Source organism: Panthera uncia (genome assembly GCF_023721935.1).
Source record: "Panthera uncia isolate 11264 chromosome E2 unlocalized genomic scaffold, Puncia_PCG_1.0 HiC_scaffold_19, whole genome shotgun sequence".
NCBI classification, from domain to species: domain Eukaryota; kingdom Metazoa; phylum Chordata; class Mammalia; order Carnivora; family Felidae; genus Panthera; species Panthera uncia.
This window is the reverse complement of record NW_026057588.1, coordinates 14459064-14476407: the sequence shown is the minus strand read 5'-3', so window position 1 is coordinate 14476407 and position 17344 is coordinate 14459064. Positions and strand designations below refer to the sequence as shown.

At 50.6% G+C, this 17344-nt stretch overlaps 1 protein-coding gene across 4 annotated transcripts in view; it reads left to right on the top strand.

Annotated features, from left to right (window-relative positions):
- The window catches only part of SIPA1L3 (signal induced proliferation associated 1 like 3), a 238095-nt gene that overhangs the window by 202320 nt on the left and 18431 nt on the right, over positions 1-17344 (top strand). For all 4 annotated transcript variants that reach the window (XM_049621719.1, XM_049621716.1, XM_049621717.1 and 1 more), the window contains one exon: positions 11732-11953. In XM_049621719.1, coding sequence (XP_049477676.1) covers positions 11732-11953 — 222 coding nt within the window. The remainder of the gene's footprint in view (positions 1-11731; positions 11954-17344) is intronic.

Here is a 17344-nt window from a genome sequence, read left to right as displayed (position 1 = left end):
GTTACCTGCCCATCCCCTGCTTTTACAGATACCGTCTTGGACAAGTTGAGGAAAATTGAATGAGTTGATTTAAAGAAACATCTGCATGGTAGATGAGAGTATGGACCTCCACCAGGGTTCAAGCCCTCCTTCTTGCCTTGCCTTGGCTGTGTGGCCTTGGGCAAATGACTGAACTTCTCTGGGCCTCGGTTTCTTCGTCTGTAAAATGGGGGATAAATCACATACCTATCTCATAAGGATATGGTAAAGATTTAATGACCTACTGTGTGTAGGACCCTTAGAACCATACCAGGCAGTAGGCCTTGAGCCTGCCTGTCATTAAAATCACAGGGGATTGTTATAAAAAGAGGAGAGGTATGCCTCAAACTAACCAAATCAGAATGTTTCTCCGGGGCCATGCCTCTTTCAGGCAGTTCTGGGGACACCAAGATGGCTGAGACAGCCCCAGGCCTGCCCTCTCGGGGCTCAAAGTCCAACAGGGGAGACACACCTGTTCCCAGAGTGGTCAGGGCCAAGGTGAGGGAAGCACCTGGGATGCTGGAGCCCAGAGGAAGGGCCAGACCCCATTGTGTGAGAGGCTTTCCTAGAACAAAGAGGCTGATGCGAGCCAGGGGACTAGGAGGGCAGGGCATCCCAGATAGAGAAGGTGTGCAAGTCCCATGTGTGGGCCTTACTTGGCTGCCCTCCCACAACTTTCCCGTCTTGGCGGGGGAACCAAGTTCCCAGTTGGTCGCTGAGCACCTGAGCCCAAGAGGCCCACATGTGCCTCCACCTGCCGCCGGCCCGCGCTGCCCCTCACACCGGTCAGCCCACCGGCCTTCTGCATCTGCTCTCGTTTATCTCTTCTCTTGGGCTGAGCTGGGATGACAGCCTGCTATCGAGGGCAGGCACGCGAGCCGCATAGCTGCCCCGGTCTCTGCTTGCACAGCACGTTGTAATAGAGCACCCGTGTTTATTCACACAGCGAGTGCTCATTGTGTGCCTGGCCCTCTGCTGGGCGCTGCGGGCACACACGGCCCCTGCTGTCCTGGCACTGACCCGGTACCGGGGAGCCAGCAAGCAAATAATGATCAAAGTAATAGATGAACTGTGCTAGGGGAAAGCCGGCAGAGGAGACCCACTGGGATCCGCGAGTGGATACGGTCCAGGACTCAAAGGAGTGTCTAATCTAGCCCAAGGGGCAAAGGTAGGTTCAATGAGGAAGGGTCATTTCTGCCAAAGATAAGAACAATAAGGAGGTGGGAGCAAGTGAGTAGTTTCCGAGGGGCCGATGATATATTCTTGACCCAGGATGCAGTCACATGGTGTCTGCTTTGTAACTGTTTCTTCAGTTATATGCATATACTTTGTACACTGCTCTGTGTGTCAGCTATTATACAATTTTTTTAGGTATTTATTTCAAGAGAGACAAAGCAGGAGTGGGCAAGGGGCAGAGAGGGAGAGGGAGACAGAGAATCCCAAGCAGGCTCTGCACCGTCAGCACGGAGCCCGATGTGGGGCTCAAACTCACAAAACCGTGAGATCATGACCCAAGCTGAAACCAAGAGTCAGACACTTAACTGACTGAGCCACCCAGGCACCCCTGTACAATTTTTTTTTTAAAAGAGAAGGGGGGGGGGGGAAGGGGGGAAAGGAAAGATGGGATGTAAAAGGGATGTCTCGATGAATGGGAAGGAGTAGCATGTGCAAAGGCCCTGAGGTGGAGAGGAAGGCGGATGCTGTTAGGTCACTGAACACAGGCCCCTTGGCTCAAGGGTAGAAACTGAGGGGCCAGCTGATGGGAGGTTTTTGGGGAAGTCAGCAGGAGCCAGACCATGCAGGGCCCTGTCCACCACATTACAGAGTTTGGATTCGATCCCAAGAACTGTGGGCAGCAAGGAGAGGTTTCAGCAGAAAGGGTAGTACAGGCGGGTTTATGTTTTGAAAGATAGTGCTGGAGATGAGACTGGAGGCAGAGCCTCAGGGACAGGGCTGAGGCGGAGATATGAGTGAGAAGGAAGGGGTCTGGACCAGAGGACAGAGCAGCTACGCCTGCGTCACAAAGTGGCATTGCTAGGACACCAGGAGGGAGGGAGACACAGGTCCAGGATGGTGCCAGGGAGCAAAGAGTCGAGGCTGACTGCTGAGTGTCAGGAGGCTGCTGCAGACAGGGTGGTGAGGTTCTTGAGAAGAGACTGGGGCAGGGTCAGCCCAGGAGGCACGTTACTCTTAGGTAACAGGACGGACGGCCAGGAAGGCCTCTTACAAGGTTGTTATTTTGTAGGAAGCAAGAGATTGACCCAGGCAGAAGAAACAGCAAATGTCACGACAGTGAAGGTGAACTCATTTGCAGTGCTTAAGAAATGGCCAAGCGGGTGTGCCTGGGTGGCTCAGTCAGTTGAATGTCTGACTTCGGCTCAGGTCATGATCTCACAGTTCGTGAGTTCAAGCCCTGCATCGGGCTCTGTGCTGTCAGCGCAGAGCCTGCTTCGGATCCTCTGTCCCCTTCTCTCTCTGCCTGTCTCTCAAAAATGAATAAAACATTAAAAAAAAAACGATCAAGTGGCCAGAGAGGGAGGAGCGGACAGGGCAAAGGGGAGAGTGACAGGAGGTCAGTTGTGCACGGTAGGCCGGAACCCGGTTCTGGCAGACTTACTGACCATGGTCAGCTGCTGGGATTTGATTCTGAGGGACATGGGAGCCATGGGAGGCATGTGAATGCACAGTCTGACTTAGTTTTAAAAAGATTACTCTGGACTATTTGAAAGGTAGAAGGGATTGAGTTTGCCCGCAAAACTCAGGGACTGCCACCAGGGGGATGGGCCGTGCCGAGCAGGGAAACACCTATCCGGTCCCTCCCCGTGCTCCGGCCCGCCATGGAAGCCGCCACAGCCTGTAGCAGCTTGTGCCCATCGATGATTTCAGTGACTTCGCAGACTCTCTCCCCAGACATTCGTCATGGGAGCCCAGCTTCCAGGCGCACTGCCAGGCGCCAGCGCCTGCTGTGGGCACCGCAGTGGGCTGAGTGATCCCAGGCGGGCAGCCACCTGGCCCCCCGCCCTCTCCTGAGGCAGCACACGCTGCAGAGCTCCCTGGGTTTGCAGAGCTGTGAAGGGGCACTCAGAGGCTCTCCACTCCACGTGGAGCTGACACAGCCAGGCAGGAAGTACGTGGCTTTGCCTCCCCAGGCTGTGCCAAGAGGGAGTCTCTGGGCTACACTTCTGGGGGCACAGCTCTTAAAGGTAATGTGAGGGCCTTGGAACCCACTGGGGTCACACACAACAGAGATCCACTTGGGAGAATCACAGTCAGCCTGGGAGAGGAACCCAAGCCCTCTAAAGGAAAGGAGGGAGCAGTGCAAAGGCCCTGAGGTGAAAATGTTTCTGTCTGGGAACAGCTTCCCTTTCACCTGGCTGGAGCCCAGTAAGTGGGAGGAGCTGAGGGCAGAAGGGGCAGGCCAGATGGTGTGGGGCCTTGTGGGCAGAGGGGAGGACTCTGCCTCTGCCCTGAGTAAGGTGGAGCCACAGAGAGTCCTGGGCAGAAGCGGGCTGCGATCTGACTCGGTGTTCACAGGCTCTCTCTGGCTGTGTTCAGTGAGAGTGGGCAGGAGGAGACTGCTACGGCGATGGGCGTGGGGGTGGAGGGGGTGAGCATTGGCGGGTTTCTGCATCACTCTGATCCCGTATCCTCCCTGCAGACCTGCCACTTCTGCTCCCAGGCCACTGAGTGGAATGTGGCCACTCGAGACTCCTACACGATAACTCCAGCCACACGCGGGGACTGATTGAACTCTCAAGGTCATGCCACGCACTAAGGAGAGAGGGCAAGATTGGTCTAGCAGTTAAGGCCAAGCAGTGAGGGATTCCTGGGCTCTGGCCTCTGACTGCCTGCGTCCGGATCACAGCTCCAAAGCTGACCCAACCGTGTGATCTCCATCATGCTCCTTAGTTTCTCTGAGGCTCAGTTTTCTCATCTGTAAAATGGGAGTAATGATAGGATCTGTGGTCTAAGGCTGCCACAGTGAACCTACATCATGCACTGAAAGTACTTAGCATGGGGCCTGCGACGTAGCTGGCTCCAAAAATAGCAGCTGCTGCCAGGCTTTGTTTGCACGTATTACATATCTGTCGTGACTGCAGTTGTTGAAAGTACAGGCTTGGGGTTCAAAGCCGGGGTCTCTTGAGCCAGACTGGGTTTGCATCCTGGCTCCATCCCTACCAGCTGCATCATTTTGGGGGCAGGTTATTTAATCTCTCTGGGGCCTGGTTTCCCACTTGAAACACGGGGTTGGTGGTGGTTCCTGCCTCGGGGGGTTGCCAGGACAACTCAATGAAGATGCTTGGGGCAGGGCCTGGCCACGCTCACAGGCTCAGCACAGCCAGCCCTGTCACTGCCACCACTCTTCCTTCTGCGCAGGGGCTCAGCCACCCTAGGCCACCCATCAAGACTTGAGTGTAAGTGCAGCTCTGATTTCTCCATCCAACCCATGGTTTTTCAGCTTTTTTTGTAAGCCACAAAACCTTTTCCTCCCACAAAATCTTAAGTGCTTCCCTAAGACAGAACACAGATGAATGCATAACCTCTCCAGTGGGGGAGGTGGGGGTGGGATGGCCGAGCAGGATGCCCCCGCCCCAGTCCTGGCTGAGCCCAAAGTCCCGGCTTTTAGCCCCTGGGCACACCACGTTAACAGTGCACACAAGACCTCTTGAAGTGGTGCTGTCACTGCCTCACGTCTCAGAGGAGGAAACTGAGGCTCTCTGAGGGGGAAGGACCCGAGCTCAGGTCCCAGCGTGTCACTCAGAGCTGGGATTGGAACTCGGGTCAGGTGGGCAGCACGGCCCATGTTCTCACCCCACCCCGTGGTGCCTCTTTGGTCTTCAAGTCACAGCTGAGGCCCAGAGGGGGCTACCTGTTCCTGCTGGTGCATCAGAAAGAGAGCATGCTCACTCTGGATTGGTGGGTGGGATAAGAACTGCACCCCATATGGGGCACCTGGGCTCATGGCCCCACCTCAGGGCTGGGTCAAAATACACAGCACGCTCGGGGTGTGGGGGGGAATAGTTCTGTGTTGAGGCCTCACAAAGCTGAAGACAGAGACAGTCATGGGAATGCCTTTGGCTACAAGTAACAGAAAATTCCAGCTTGGCTGAAGGCAGTCTGTTATCTCACAGAACACAAAATGCCAAGTTAGGGGGGTGGCCAGGATTGGGTGATCTATTGACTCAAAGACCTAAGTTCTTTCTCCTCTTTGTGTTCTGCCTCCGTCAGCCTCCAAGCTGGCTCCCCTCGTTCTCAAAGTGGCTGTCCTTCAACCAGGTAGTCACAGTGTCCAGTGGAAGAGAAGGTGATGTTTTCTGCAAGTGTTTTCTGTTTGTTTATTTAGCAAAGAAATTTTCTCCCAAAGTCACCCAGCAGACAGTCCATATACGCTCTCCCCAAAGTCTCACTGGGCAGAAATACAGTACAGACCCATCCATACCCATCCCAGACAAGTGGCCTCACTCAGTCAGGATTTGCCCCCTGGGCGAGGTGTCTGGTCACCTTCCTCAAACAAAGGAGGAGTAAAGTCAGCCTCTGTTTACAGGTTGAGGGGGGATTAGGCTGACACCCAAAAGGTCTGCTGCAGGACCCGAAGCCAGGCAAGCCCATCTCGAAGGAGGCCGTGGACGGAGCTGGGCCGTGGACGGAGCTGGCTGGCTGGCGGACACAAAGGGTGTTCACCTTTTTCCCTTCCTGGTTTAATCATCTCTTGTTTTGTCAGCTCACAAAAGCTGAATGAACATGCCTGAGGGCAAGGTAGAGGAATGTGCTGTAGAAAGTAAAAGTTAGGGTGATCTATTCATAGAATGGACCCCCTGCGGCCGTTGCAGAGAGGGGGGTTCGTGTGGACTGACACGGAGAAAGCTACAGAACGTACAGTTAAGGTGAAAGGGTGCACAGCAAGCTTATGATCTGCTGCCATTTATTTTACAAAGTGGGAAGGATACACACTCCCTCTCACACACGTGTGCTTGTGTGCGCACAGCTCCCTGTTGAAGAAGAAAGGATGGGTCTTGGTTGCAGGGAGAGACTGAGGTGTCAGGCGGCACCTCTGTGCTCTGTGCCATTTGTACGGTTTCATTTGACTTTTATTCTGAACACATCATTACTACCTCCAGAGATAATCAGTTAGTGTAAGCTCCTCCCCGAGATTTTTCTCTAAACCTGCAGCAGCCCAGTTCTTTCAAACATTTAAAAAAAATGTTTTTTAATGTTTATTTTTTGAGAGAGAGGAAGAGACAGAGTGCAAGCGGGGGAGGGGCAGAGAGAAAGGGAGACACAGAATCTGGAGCAGGCTCCAGGCTCCGAGCTAACAGCACAGAGCCTGACGTGGGGCTCGAACTCACGAGCCACAAGATCATGATCTGAGCCAAAGTCAGACGTTCAACTGATAGAACCACCCGTGCGCCCCTCTTTCAAACATTTTTGATCATTACCCGAAACAGGGAAAGCATTTTACATTTACCACCCCCCAACGGATGTCCAGAATGAAGCTTCACAGAGCACTTACCCTTACTGATGTTTTTTATTCCAGTCTGTTTGGTTTGGGGGCCTTTTCCCCCTTAATAATGGTCAGGAGCCACTCAAATGATTTAATGGCCCACAGTTAGGGAAAAACTGTATGGTTCCTTTTTGTAAAAAAGACAAAACAAAAAAAACTCAATAATGATACAGTGTAACTGTGTATGTAAAAAAACGAAGAACAGAGTCATGCTTTGTACTGTGCCTTGTACTCAGACATCTGTCCTCGTTCATAAACAAACCTACCTTACTCTTTGAATTGGCTGCATAGGTTTTGATCATATGGGGGTACTTGGAACATCTGTTAATCCCTTGTTAAAAGATGTTCAGGCCTGGGGCGCCTGGATGGCTCAGTCGGGCATCTGACTTTGGCTTAGGTCATGATCTCACGGTCTGTGAATGCGAGCCCCGCATCGAGCTCTGTGCTGACAGCTCAGAGCCTGGAGCCTACTTCAGATTCTGTGTCCCTCTCTTGCTCTGCTCCTCCCCTGCTCATGCTGTCCGTCTCTCTCTCTCTCAAGAATAAATAAAACATTAAAAAAAAAAAAAAAAAAAGATATTCAGGCCGGGTCTAATTTACTGGTTTGGTTTTTTTTTTTAAGTTTTTATTGTGTTAAGTAGTGGGGCTTGAACTCATGACCCCAAGATCGAGAGTCGAACAAGCCTCCCACGGAGCCATCCAGGCACCTCTAACTTGATTACATACAGTGTTGGCAGTGAACATCCTTGTGTGTGCCTACAAGTACTTGGACAGGCTTTTCTGTCACACGGATTTCTGAGAGGTCAGATGTTAAACCACCGCCACTCATCCTTCACTTCTCAGCTCAGATGCCCTCGCCTCCCTGGGGAGGCTCCCTGGTCACCCTGCCATCCCTTCCTGGTGTTATACACTCCATGGCTCCCTGGACACCCCCACACACACACCAGTTTGCAGCTGTGGCCACATGAATAGATGTTGCTAAATCATAGAAAGCATATCTAGTCAGAGCTTGCTTGTTTTAAAAGAAAAACATTTTTTTAACGTTTATTTACTTTTGAGAGAGAGAGAGAGAGCGCGCACGCACACACAAGTGGAGGAGGGGCAGAGAGAGAGGGAGACACAGAATCTGAAGCCACCCAGGCGCCCCTGAGAGCCTGCTTTTTTTAAATCCAGTCTGACATCTCTACCTTTTGATTTGGCCATTGAAACATTCACATTTAGAGAAATCATTGGTAATTATTGCATTTACATTCCCTGTTTTGCCATTTTCTATATGTTCACTACCTTTCTCACTCTGTTCTTCCTTTACTGCCACTTTTCATGTTAAATAATGTATATTAGTGTACTGTTTGGATTCCTCCTGCTTTTTTCAGCTATTTTTCCCAAATTCTTATAATATGCATCTTAACAGTGTAATTCAAATTTAGTAACTTGGGACGCCTGGGTGGCTCAGTTGGGTAAGCATCCAGCTCTTGATTTCAGGTCAGGTCATGATCTCACGGTTTATGAGTTCGAGCTTGGCATTGGGCTGTATGCTGACAGTGCAGAGCTGCTTGGGATTCTCTGTCTCCTTCTCTGCCCATGTGCCTCCCTCCCCTCAGCGTGCATGCACGCTCTCTCTCAAAAATAAGTAAGCATTAAAAAAAAAAAAAGACTTTATTGTTTAAAAAAAAAAGATTTAGTAACTTAATTTCAATAAAATACAGAAACTTTTCTCCAGTATAGCCACATTCCTTTCCCCCTCTTTTGTGCTATATTTGTCATTTTATTAAATCTACATTTGTTATAAGCCCAACAATATAGTGTTGCTGTTGTTGCCTTTTATAATCTTCTATCTTTAAGGAAGTTAGAGAAGAAATAAAACATAAATCTATAGTCTTTAAAAAAATTTTTTTTTAATGTTTATCTTTTGAGATAGAGACAGAAAGACCGAGCACAAGCAGGGGAGGGGCAGAGAGAGGGAAACACAGAATCCAAAGCAGGCTCCAGGATTTCAACTGTCAGCACAGAGCCCGACACAAAGCTTGAACCCTCAGACTGCAAGATCATGACCTAAGCCAAAGTCAGAAGCTTAACTGACTAAGCCACGCAGGCGCCCCCTCTATAGTCTTATTCTAACCTGCAAATTGACTTTCTTGGATCCTTCATTTCCTCCATATGGATTCAGGTCATCATCTGGAGTCATTATCTGTTGTTTTCTTCTTCTTCTTCCTCTTCTTCTTCTCCTCCTTCTTCTTCTTCTTCTTCTTCTTCTTCCTCTTCTTCTTCTTCTCCTCCTCCTCCTCCTCCTCCTCCTCCTCCTCCTCCTCCTCCTCCTTCTTTTAGATTTTATTTTTACGTAATCTCTACACCCATCTTGGGGCTCAAAGTACAACCCCAAAACTGAGAGTTGCACACTTCACCAACTGAGCCAGCCAGACGATCCTGGAGTCATTTTCTTTCAGCCTGAGGACTTCTTTTTATTTCACCAGGCAGATGAGCTGGCAATCAGTTTCTCAGTCTTTTTATCTGAGAATGTTTTTATTTTGCCTTTATGTGTAAAGGATAGTTTTACTGGATACAGAATTCTTGGTTGGCGGTTTTTTCTTTCCACACTTTGAAAATGTCATTCCATACCATTGTTTCAAATAAGAAGTCTGTAGTTAATTATATTGTTGCTTCCCTTTATATGATGAATCCTTTTTCCCTTGACATTTTCAAGGTTTTTAATCTCACCATTTGACTTTGAACTTTTTCTGGATGTGAATATCTTTTTTTTTTTTTTACTTTAATGTTTATTTATTTTTAGAGAGAGGGAGAGAGAGCACAGCAGGGGAGGGGCAGAGAGAGAAGGAGACACAGAATCTGAAGCAGGCTCCAGGCTCTGAGCTGTCAGCACAGAGCCTGATGTGGGGCTCAAACTCATGAGCTGTGAGATCATGACCTGAACCAAAGTCTAACTCTCAACCAACTGAGCCACCCACTCGCCCCTGGATGTGAATATCTTTGTATTTACCATTCATAGGGTTTGTAGAGCTTCTTAGATGTGTAGATGATTTTTTTTTCATCAAATTGGGGGGATTTTCAGCCATTATTTCTTCAAATCTTTCTTCTGCCCTTTTCTCTCTTCTCCTTCTGAAACCTTCATTGCACACGTGTTGGTTTGCTTGATGCTATTTCAAAGATTTTGGTATAGCAGAATGTCTTACTCATTGAACTAGGCAGACAGATGGGAGGAGCCCCAGGCTAAAATGCCACAGAGTCCCTCTTTTCTTACCTGAAGTACAGCAGTTTTCCAAGCATAGATGATTCTTGCATTGCCATATGCCCTTGGTCAATTGCCAGAGTGCTGAAATGGTTGTTTTTGTCAATTTTGTGCTTTCTGGGGGGAGAATATTTGCCAGTCTCCTCATTCCAATATAGTCAAAAGTCCCACCCCTTCATATTACTACATTGACCTTCAAAAAGGATTTATTGACTTAGATGCCAAAGGCATTACTTTTCTCACTAAGTCCCTCTTACTTAAAATGGAATTGGAATTTTACTTAAGTTTCATTATTTAGTTGCTTGTTTGTTTATTTATTGAGAGAGGCAAAGAGAGAGAATCCCAAGCAGACCCTGCACTGTCAGCACAGAGCCCCACGCAGGGACAGAGATCGTGACCTGAGCTAAAACCAAAAGTCAGACATTTAACCCACTAAGCCACCCAGGAGCCCCAATTTAAAAGTTTTAGGGGCATCAGTCATTTAAGGATCTGACTTCAGCTCAGGTCATGATCTCACAGTTTGTGGGTTCAAGCTCCATGTTGGGCCCTGTGCTGACAGCTCAGAGCGTGGAACCTGCTTCGGATTCTGTGTCTCCATCTCTCTCCGTGCCTTCCCCACTCATATTCTCCCCTCCCCCACCCCATCTCTCTCAAAAATAAACAAACATTAAAAAAAAATTTTAAGGAGCACCTCGGTGCTCAGTCAGTTGAGCATCTGACTTCAGCTCAGGTCATGATCTCTCAGTTCGTGAATTCAAGCCCCTCATCAGGCTCTGTGCTAACAGCTCAGAGCCTGGAGCCTGCTTCAGATTCTGTGTCTCCTTCTCTCTGCCCCTCTCCTGCCTGTGCTCTGTCTCTCTCTCTCTCTCTCACACACAAAAATAAACATTAAAAAAAAAAATTGGGGGGAGGGGGCGGCACCTGGGTGGCTCAGTCGGTTTAGCATCCAACTTCAGCTCAGGTCATGATCTCAGTTCATGGGTTTGAGCCCCGTGTCGGGCTATGTGCTGAGAGCTCAGAGCCTGGAGCCTGCTTTGGAATCTCTGCCTCCCTCTCTGCCCCTCCCCCGCTTGTTCTCTCTCTCTCTCTCTCTCTCTCTCTCTCTCTCTCTCTCAGAAATAAACATAAAAAAAATTTTTTTTAATTTAAGTTTTAAAAGTCACTTTGTCTCAGTGGAATAAACAGGTGGGTCCCCAACAGCTGGGTTCTGGTCAGCAGCATGAGGTTCATTGTAGTGTTAATTCCGTGGGAATCCAGCATTTCAGATACTGAGCTGAGGTTTTAGATTAGATCAGTAGGAATGGTGTCTGATGTATAGCGAGTGCTCAAAAAATATTTGAATGAAGAGGCTACTGAGCAAGTTATATTTTAAGTAAAAAAAAAAAAATTTTATAGAACAATGTATTAATGTCATTCCGCTTATATAAAAATACAGTCCTCTACCCCCCAAAAAATTCTTCATGCTCCCCCCCCAAAGTAAAAGGTTCTACCTCTCTGATTGTATTCACGTGTATATTTGTAATGCATAGGAAAAGGGAGAGAGAGAGAGAGAAAAAGCACGAGTGACCGAGAGAGAGAGAGAGAGAGAGCCGGGAAACTATAAACCTTGTTTACCCCTAGAGACAGGTAGGACCCCCACCTCTAGCTATGTAAGTCGTGCCCAGGAGGCAGGGAATCTCGGGGTGCATCCACCCACAGGGGGTGACTGTTTTGGATTCCCAGTGGTACCAAATGTGCCAGAAGGGCATTCCTGGGGTGGGATTGGGGGGCGGGGGGGGGAGACCTCCTAGGCAACTTGGCCTTCTCCCTATATAGATTTCTGTATTGGAACTTTCCACAGCCGCAATGTATTTGTATACCTCTTGTGTAAAGGAATTTTTTTGTTTCCTAAGAGTACATTTAAACGATCAGTTCTGCATAATGGGGAACATACTTGATTGCTTATTTCTCTTGTTTTTACTTTGCAGTGACGTGAGCTCCAGGGCCGGCTACCCTGCTCAGGTTTACAAAACCGCCAGCACAGAGACCCCTCGGCCCTCCCAGGTGGCCCAGCCCAGCCCCTTCCAGCTGTCCGCCTCCGTCCCCAAGTCCTTCTTCTCCAAGCAACCCGTTCGCAATAAGCACCCCACAGGGTGGAAGAGGGCAGACGAGCCCCCGCCACGGCCACTCCCCTTCACTGACCCAAAGAAGTAAGTGCCTGGACGCCCAACAAGGTTCTACAAGAGCCAAGCCAGGCGTCTCTGGGTGGGGAAGGAGGGGACACCTCACTCACTCATTCAGCAGGATGCTGTTCCAGTCCCACACCATCTCTGTGGACAGAGATCCCTTAGTTGGGTGTTCACAGGGCCCCTTGGCTGCCCAAGGGGCACAGCCTTCAAGGAGCCGCTATGCAGGAGACGGGGTTTGGGGAAGGCTGAGCAGGATGGAGGCTGAGAAGGGAGAGGAGGTGGCTTCTGGATGGATGAGCTGAAAGGAGAGCCGCCAGGGTTGCCTGGCAGACCGGACAAGGGTTAAGAGGAAGGGCGAGGTTGAAGAAGACTCTAGGTCCTGTAGCCGGAAGGGCAGGCTTGCCTTGAGGTGAGGGCTGAGCTGAGGAGCAGGCTTGGCTGGGGGAGAGTCCCGGGTGGGTTACGTTCGCGAAGCACAGAAGACATCAAGGAGGAGGCGGGGTAAGGAGTCTGGAGCTGAGGGGAGAAGTCAGGCTGGAGGGGGAAATTTGGGTGTTGTCTCACAGGGGCACGAGGCTAGAGGCATACCCCAAGGCCGGGAGTGTGGGTAGAGAGGAAGGGGGAGTGCAGGGCGGGGCCAGAGTCCTCAGTGTGCAGAGAGTATGCGGAGGATCCCGGGCGAGGAGCCCTGGGCATGATGGGCTGTGAGCTGGGCGTCGCTTTGAGCCTCATGGAGGTCCCCCAGGGTGCAGGAGAGAAGGGTAGGGTGGAATGGGAGGAAACTGTGTGCTCAGCTCATTTGAGGCATTTTGCTCTACTGTAGAGCAGAAGAGAGGTGAAGAGTGTGCATTAGGGAAGGATTTCTGTTTTAAGTTAGAAGACGATACCTCACATTTACTGAGTGCTCACTGTGTGCCAGTCTCGGTTCTAAGCTCCTGTGCGTGAATTAGTACCCTGAGTCCTCACAACAGCTCTGTAAGGCAGACCTGCCATTCACCCCATTTTACAGATAAGGCAACTGAAGCCCCGAGTCACTCAGCTGGTAAGGGATAGAAGTGGTCCAAGGCTCCTCTTCCATTGGGTGTGAGGGGATCTGCCCTCCTCCCCCAGTTCTTTGTAAAGTCTTTCATGACCTGGGTGGACCATTCAAATGTGTGGATGACGCAGAGCTCAGAAGGAGACAGGTGTCAGGAAGACAGAAACGTGACCCTGCAGATGTCCGCAGGAGAGGCTGGGCAACTCACACCGAGAGTCCAGTTCACACACATCACTCACAGCCAGGGACACGCGGGAGTCTAGGCTCTGACCCTCCGCTCACCTCCACCCCCGGGCTGGATGACGAGGGCTCCGTTGACCAAGCACACAAGTACCAGGCACCGGCTGCGGCATGTGCTTCGCCGAAACTCCTGCGCAGACCCTGCTCGGTCGGCTTCCTCCCTCCTCTGGCCTCCCATCCTCCTGCTCGCCCCCTCCCTTCTCCACTCCACTGGCCTCTGCTGCACCTCATGCTTACCAAGGCTAGGCCAACCTCAGGGCCTTTCCGGGGGTTCTCTAGTACCCGGAGAACTCCCCCACCCCCACCCACCCCCGATCTCAGGGCTGTCTCCGGGAAGCTTAGTCTGATGCCACCTCGTCAGATGGGCCTTCCCAACTAGACCTGGCCCCTGCCGTCATTCGGTCACTTTTCTCGTTCTTCTGGAGAACGGGTGCCATGTCTCGGCTGCCTGGCGCTCCGGGTGCTCCTTCAGTGAACATACGCGCCATGCATCTCGTCGCGTTCTCGCTGCAACCCCATAAGATACTACGAGACCCCCACTGTTCAGGGTGGCCGGAGGGTCAGTCCCTGCGGACCCCCTTCTGCTCTTCCACCACGGCAGCCGCTCTGGCTGTCCTTCCCCCGCGTGCGTACCTACTAGGGCCGCGCCAGTGAGGTGCCACAGACTGAGCGGCTCGACTCCAGAAATGCACTGTCTCACGGTTCAGAGGTCAGATGTCCGAGATCAGGGCACTGGCCGGGTCGGTTCCTTTTGAGGGCTGCGAAGGGGAACCTGTTCCAGCTGGTCTCCCAGCTGCTGCAGATTTTCAGGCCACGTGTTGGACTCCGTGGTCTGTAGATGCATCTCCCCAGCGTCCACCTTCGTCCTCACGCAGCCTCCTCCCTGTGGGCGCGTCTCTGTGTTGGCGTTTCCCCCTTTTATGAGGACACCAGTTACTGGACGAGGGTCCATCCTCATTGTCTGAGACCCTGTTTCCAAATAAGGTCACGCTCTGAGATACTGGGTTTGTACTTCAGCATCTTTTTGATGGGAGGGGACCCATAACACCACCTCTCAGGTCTTAACCCAGACACACCATCCCTGGGGAAATTCGGTCAAGCCCACACCAGGCTCATCCCTTCCACTGACCTCATGCTTCTTCCCTTCTGCGGCACCTGTCCCAGGGTACATCAGAGCATCATTTCCTGGTGGCTGGCTTCCTCTCTGTCCCCCATGGTGGACTGAGAATTCCAGGAGAGCAGAGGTGCCATGAGCCCCACCCGGGGCCCAGTACACAGTAGGTGCTCAGATGATATGCCTGAATATATGATAACACTGAACAAACAAAAACCCACTTTTCCCTATGATAAGACTCAAACAGGGCTTTTTATAGATGTGTATATTTGTATAAATGTATGTGTGTAAACTAAGTATATAAAGTACATATATAAAAATATCAAATAGGGGCGCCTGGGTGGCTCAGTCGGTTGAGCGACTGACTTCGGCTCAGGTCATGACCTCACAGTTTGTGAGTTCGAGCCCCGTGTCGGGCTCTGTGCTGACAGCTCGGAGCCTGGAGCCTGCTTCGGATTCTGTGTCTCCCTCTCTCTCTGCCCCTCCCCCGCTCATGCTCTGTCTCCCTCTCTGTCAAAAATAAACAAACATTAAAAAAAAATTTTTTTTTAAATATATATCAAATATTTGGGGACACACATAAAATAGTTTCATGGCTTCTTATAATATTCAATAATTTAGTTATAGATACATTTTTTTAAAGATTTTATTATTAAGTGATCTGCACCCAACATGGGGCTTGAAGTTACAACCTTAAGATCAAGAGTTACACGCTTCATGGACTGAGCCAGCTGGATACATTTTTTAAATCACATGCAGAAGATAATATGTTAATTTAGAATGATGGCTTTTGTCCACACACTCGCATTTCATAAAGTTGTTTTATTCAGATTCTCTCTGAGCATTTTGGAGATAGTGTCTTTATCATTGTTAAAGATACTTCTAAAAAAAAAAAAAAAAAAGATACTTCTGAGTCACCTAACCTAATTTTCCAGAAAACACCGTCTTCAAGCTAAATTATTTGAGGTTAAACATACCTTTTTTTTTTCCTGCCTATGAAGCTGTCACTGAAATTTAATCCCAAGGCACAAGAACTCATTTGCATAACTTATTTACCTCCGTATGTTAATACCCACTTTACCAACTACTGTCAGAAGCCCTTCCCCTACATTAGCTCATTTAATCCTCACTATGCAAGTACTTTGCATCCCATTTTCCAGATAAGAAAAATTGAGGTACAGAATGGTTACGTTACTTGCCCAGATTCACTCAGTTAGTTAAGGTTAATCACTGCAAATGTTATGTTCGTTCGTTGTGTAATTTGTCCCCACAAGGTCACCACATATTATGAGCTCATCACCCACCCCCACCAGGAGTGATTACCAAACCTGTCTTTCTTTCCTTCCCTTTTCCTTAATTCCGGTCAAAGACCTCTAACATGCCCCATGGAGAAGTGCTAATGGCCTCATCCAATGCAGGGGTTCTCCCTTTCAGCCTGACTGCTGGGCTCGGGCTGTACAGACCCAGCCCCATTGATCCTCCTCACGAGAGGGATCTGTTCTTACCTCCCATTTCCAGATGAGGAAACTGAGGCACAGTTAGAAGTACATAGCCAGGTTACCCAGCTTTCTAGCTGAGTAACGGAGCCAGGATTCATACCTGGCAAGGTAATTAACCATCAGAGTGTCTTGTCATATAAACCACCCAAGGAGGACTCCTGTGCAGGGCAGCGACCCCTATTTCCTGAGGACTAATTTCTTGGACAGAGCAGTGTCCTCTGTATTTGGGCACGTGCTCTAGTTGACCAAACGATGGAGTAAGCTAGTGAAGGACGAAGGATCTGTGCTGTGTCTCTCGTGCTCGGCCCTTCTGCTGCAGGCCCTGGTCAACACTGGGGGAGGGACAGGCCGACAGTTCTGCCTCAGGAGATGGCCAGACACCCCTGTTTTGACCACTTAATTCTGCTGGCCATCACAGAACAGCGTGAGGGTCAGGATGGGAATCCGTCAGCTGCCGACCCCCACCTTAACCCGTCAGTTTCCCTCTCTTTAAAATGGGGTGACAGTCATCCCTAGCTCCGGGGTTGTGAGGATTTAGTGAGTTAATCCATGGGAGCTTCTCCCCACCCCACCATGTTCCAGCAGCACAGAGCTTAGCAGGTGAGGGTGTGACCACGCCAGCGTGTTTCTCTACCGGCAGCGGCAGGAGATGCGAGGCTGGAGCTCAGATCGGGAGGTGGAGTCAGCAGCCCCTAGCCGTCCTGGGCATCTCCTCCCCGGCAGGATGATCTTAACCCAACTGAAGGGACGGCAGTGCCCCTGTGGGCTAGAGTGGCCCCTGGGCCACCCTAAGAAGCCTCCCCCACAAACAGGCACAGCCAAGAACAGGCCGCTGCTCTTCCAGGGAACGGCCATACTGACACCACGTGTCTCCAAGTGTCACACTAGTCAGCGACATTACACAGGGTTGTTTGGACCTATACAGGTCGGGCCCTGCCCGACCCTGTCCCCGCAGACTCTGGGCCCAGTAAGGAGGCAGGCCCTAGCGAACAGTTTCTGTTGTCACACTTAAGGACCCAGGCCCCAAGCATCCTCACGTAGGGCCCCTGAGGGGACGAGGGGAAATACCGTGTGTGGGGGCAGCCTGGATACCAGGAGCGAGTGAACACTCGGGGTGACAGGGGTAGTCCCTGAGTCTGACCGTCTCAGTTCACATCCCAGCTCCACCAGCACCTGTCGGCATCGGTGCCCCCACCTGTGGGGTGAGGCGATGGTAGAACCTCTCTCTCACGGCAGCCGTGAGGAAAGAATGCAGCCACACACGAGACAGCAGCACCGGGGCGAAGGCCCAGCAGCTCACCAGGAGCAGCTGCTACCACGACCCATGCACGGCCGAGCACAGCTTCCATCATGAGTGAATCTCACGGTGGCTCAGAGCATCCGGCAAATGTGGATGCTGAGTGTCCTCAACTCACTGTGCCTCAGTTGCCCCAGCCTCAAAAGGGGAGGACAGGAGTACCCATCCTAGAGGTGACGTGAGGATTTCAGTGAATCACAGGGAAATGCCTGGTCACTGTTGGCTG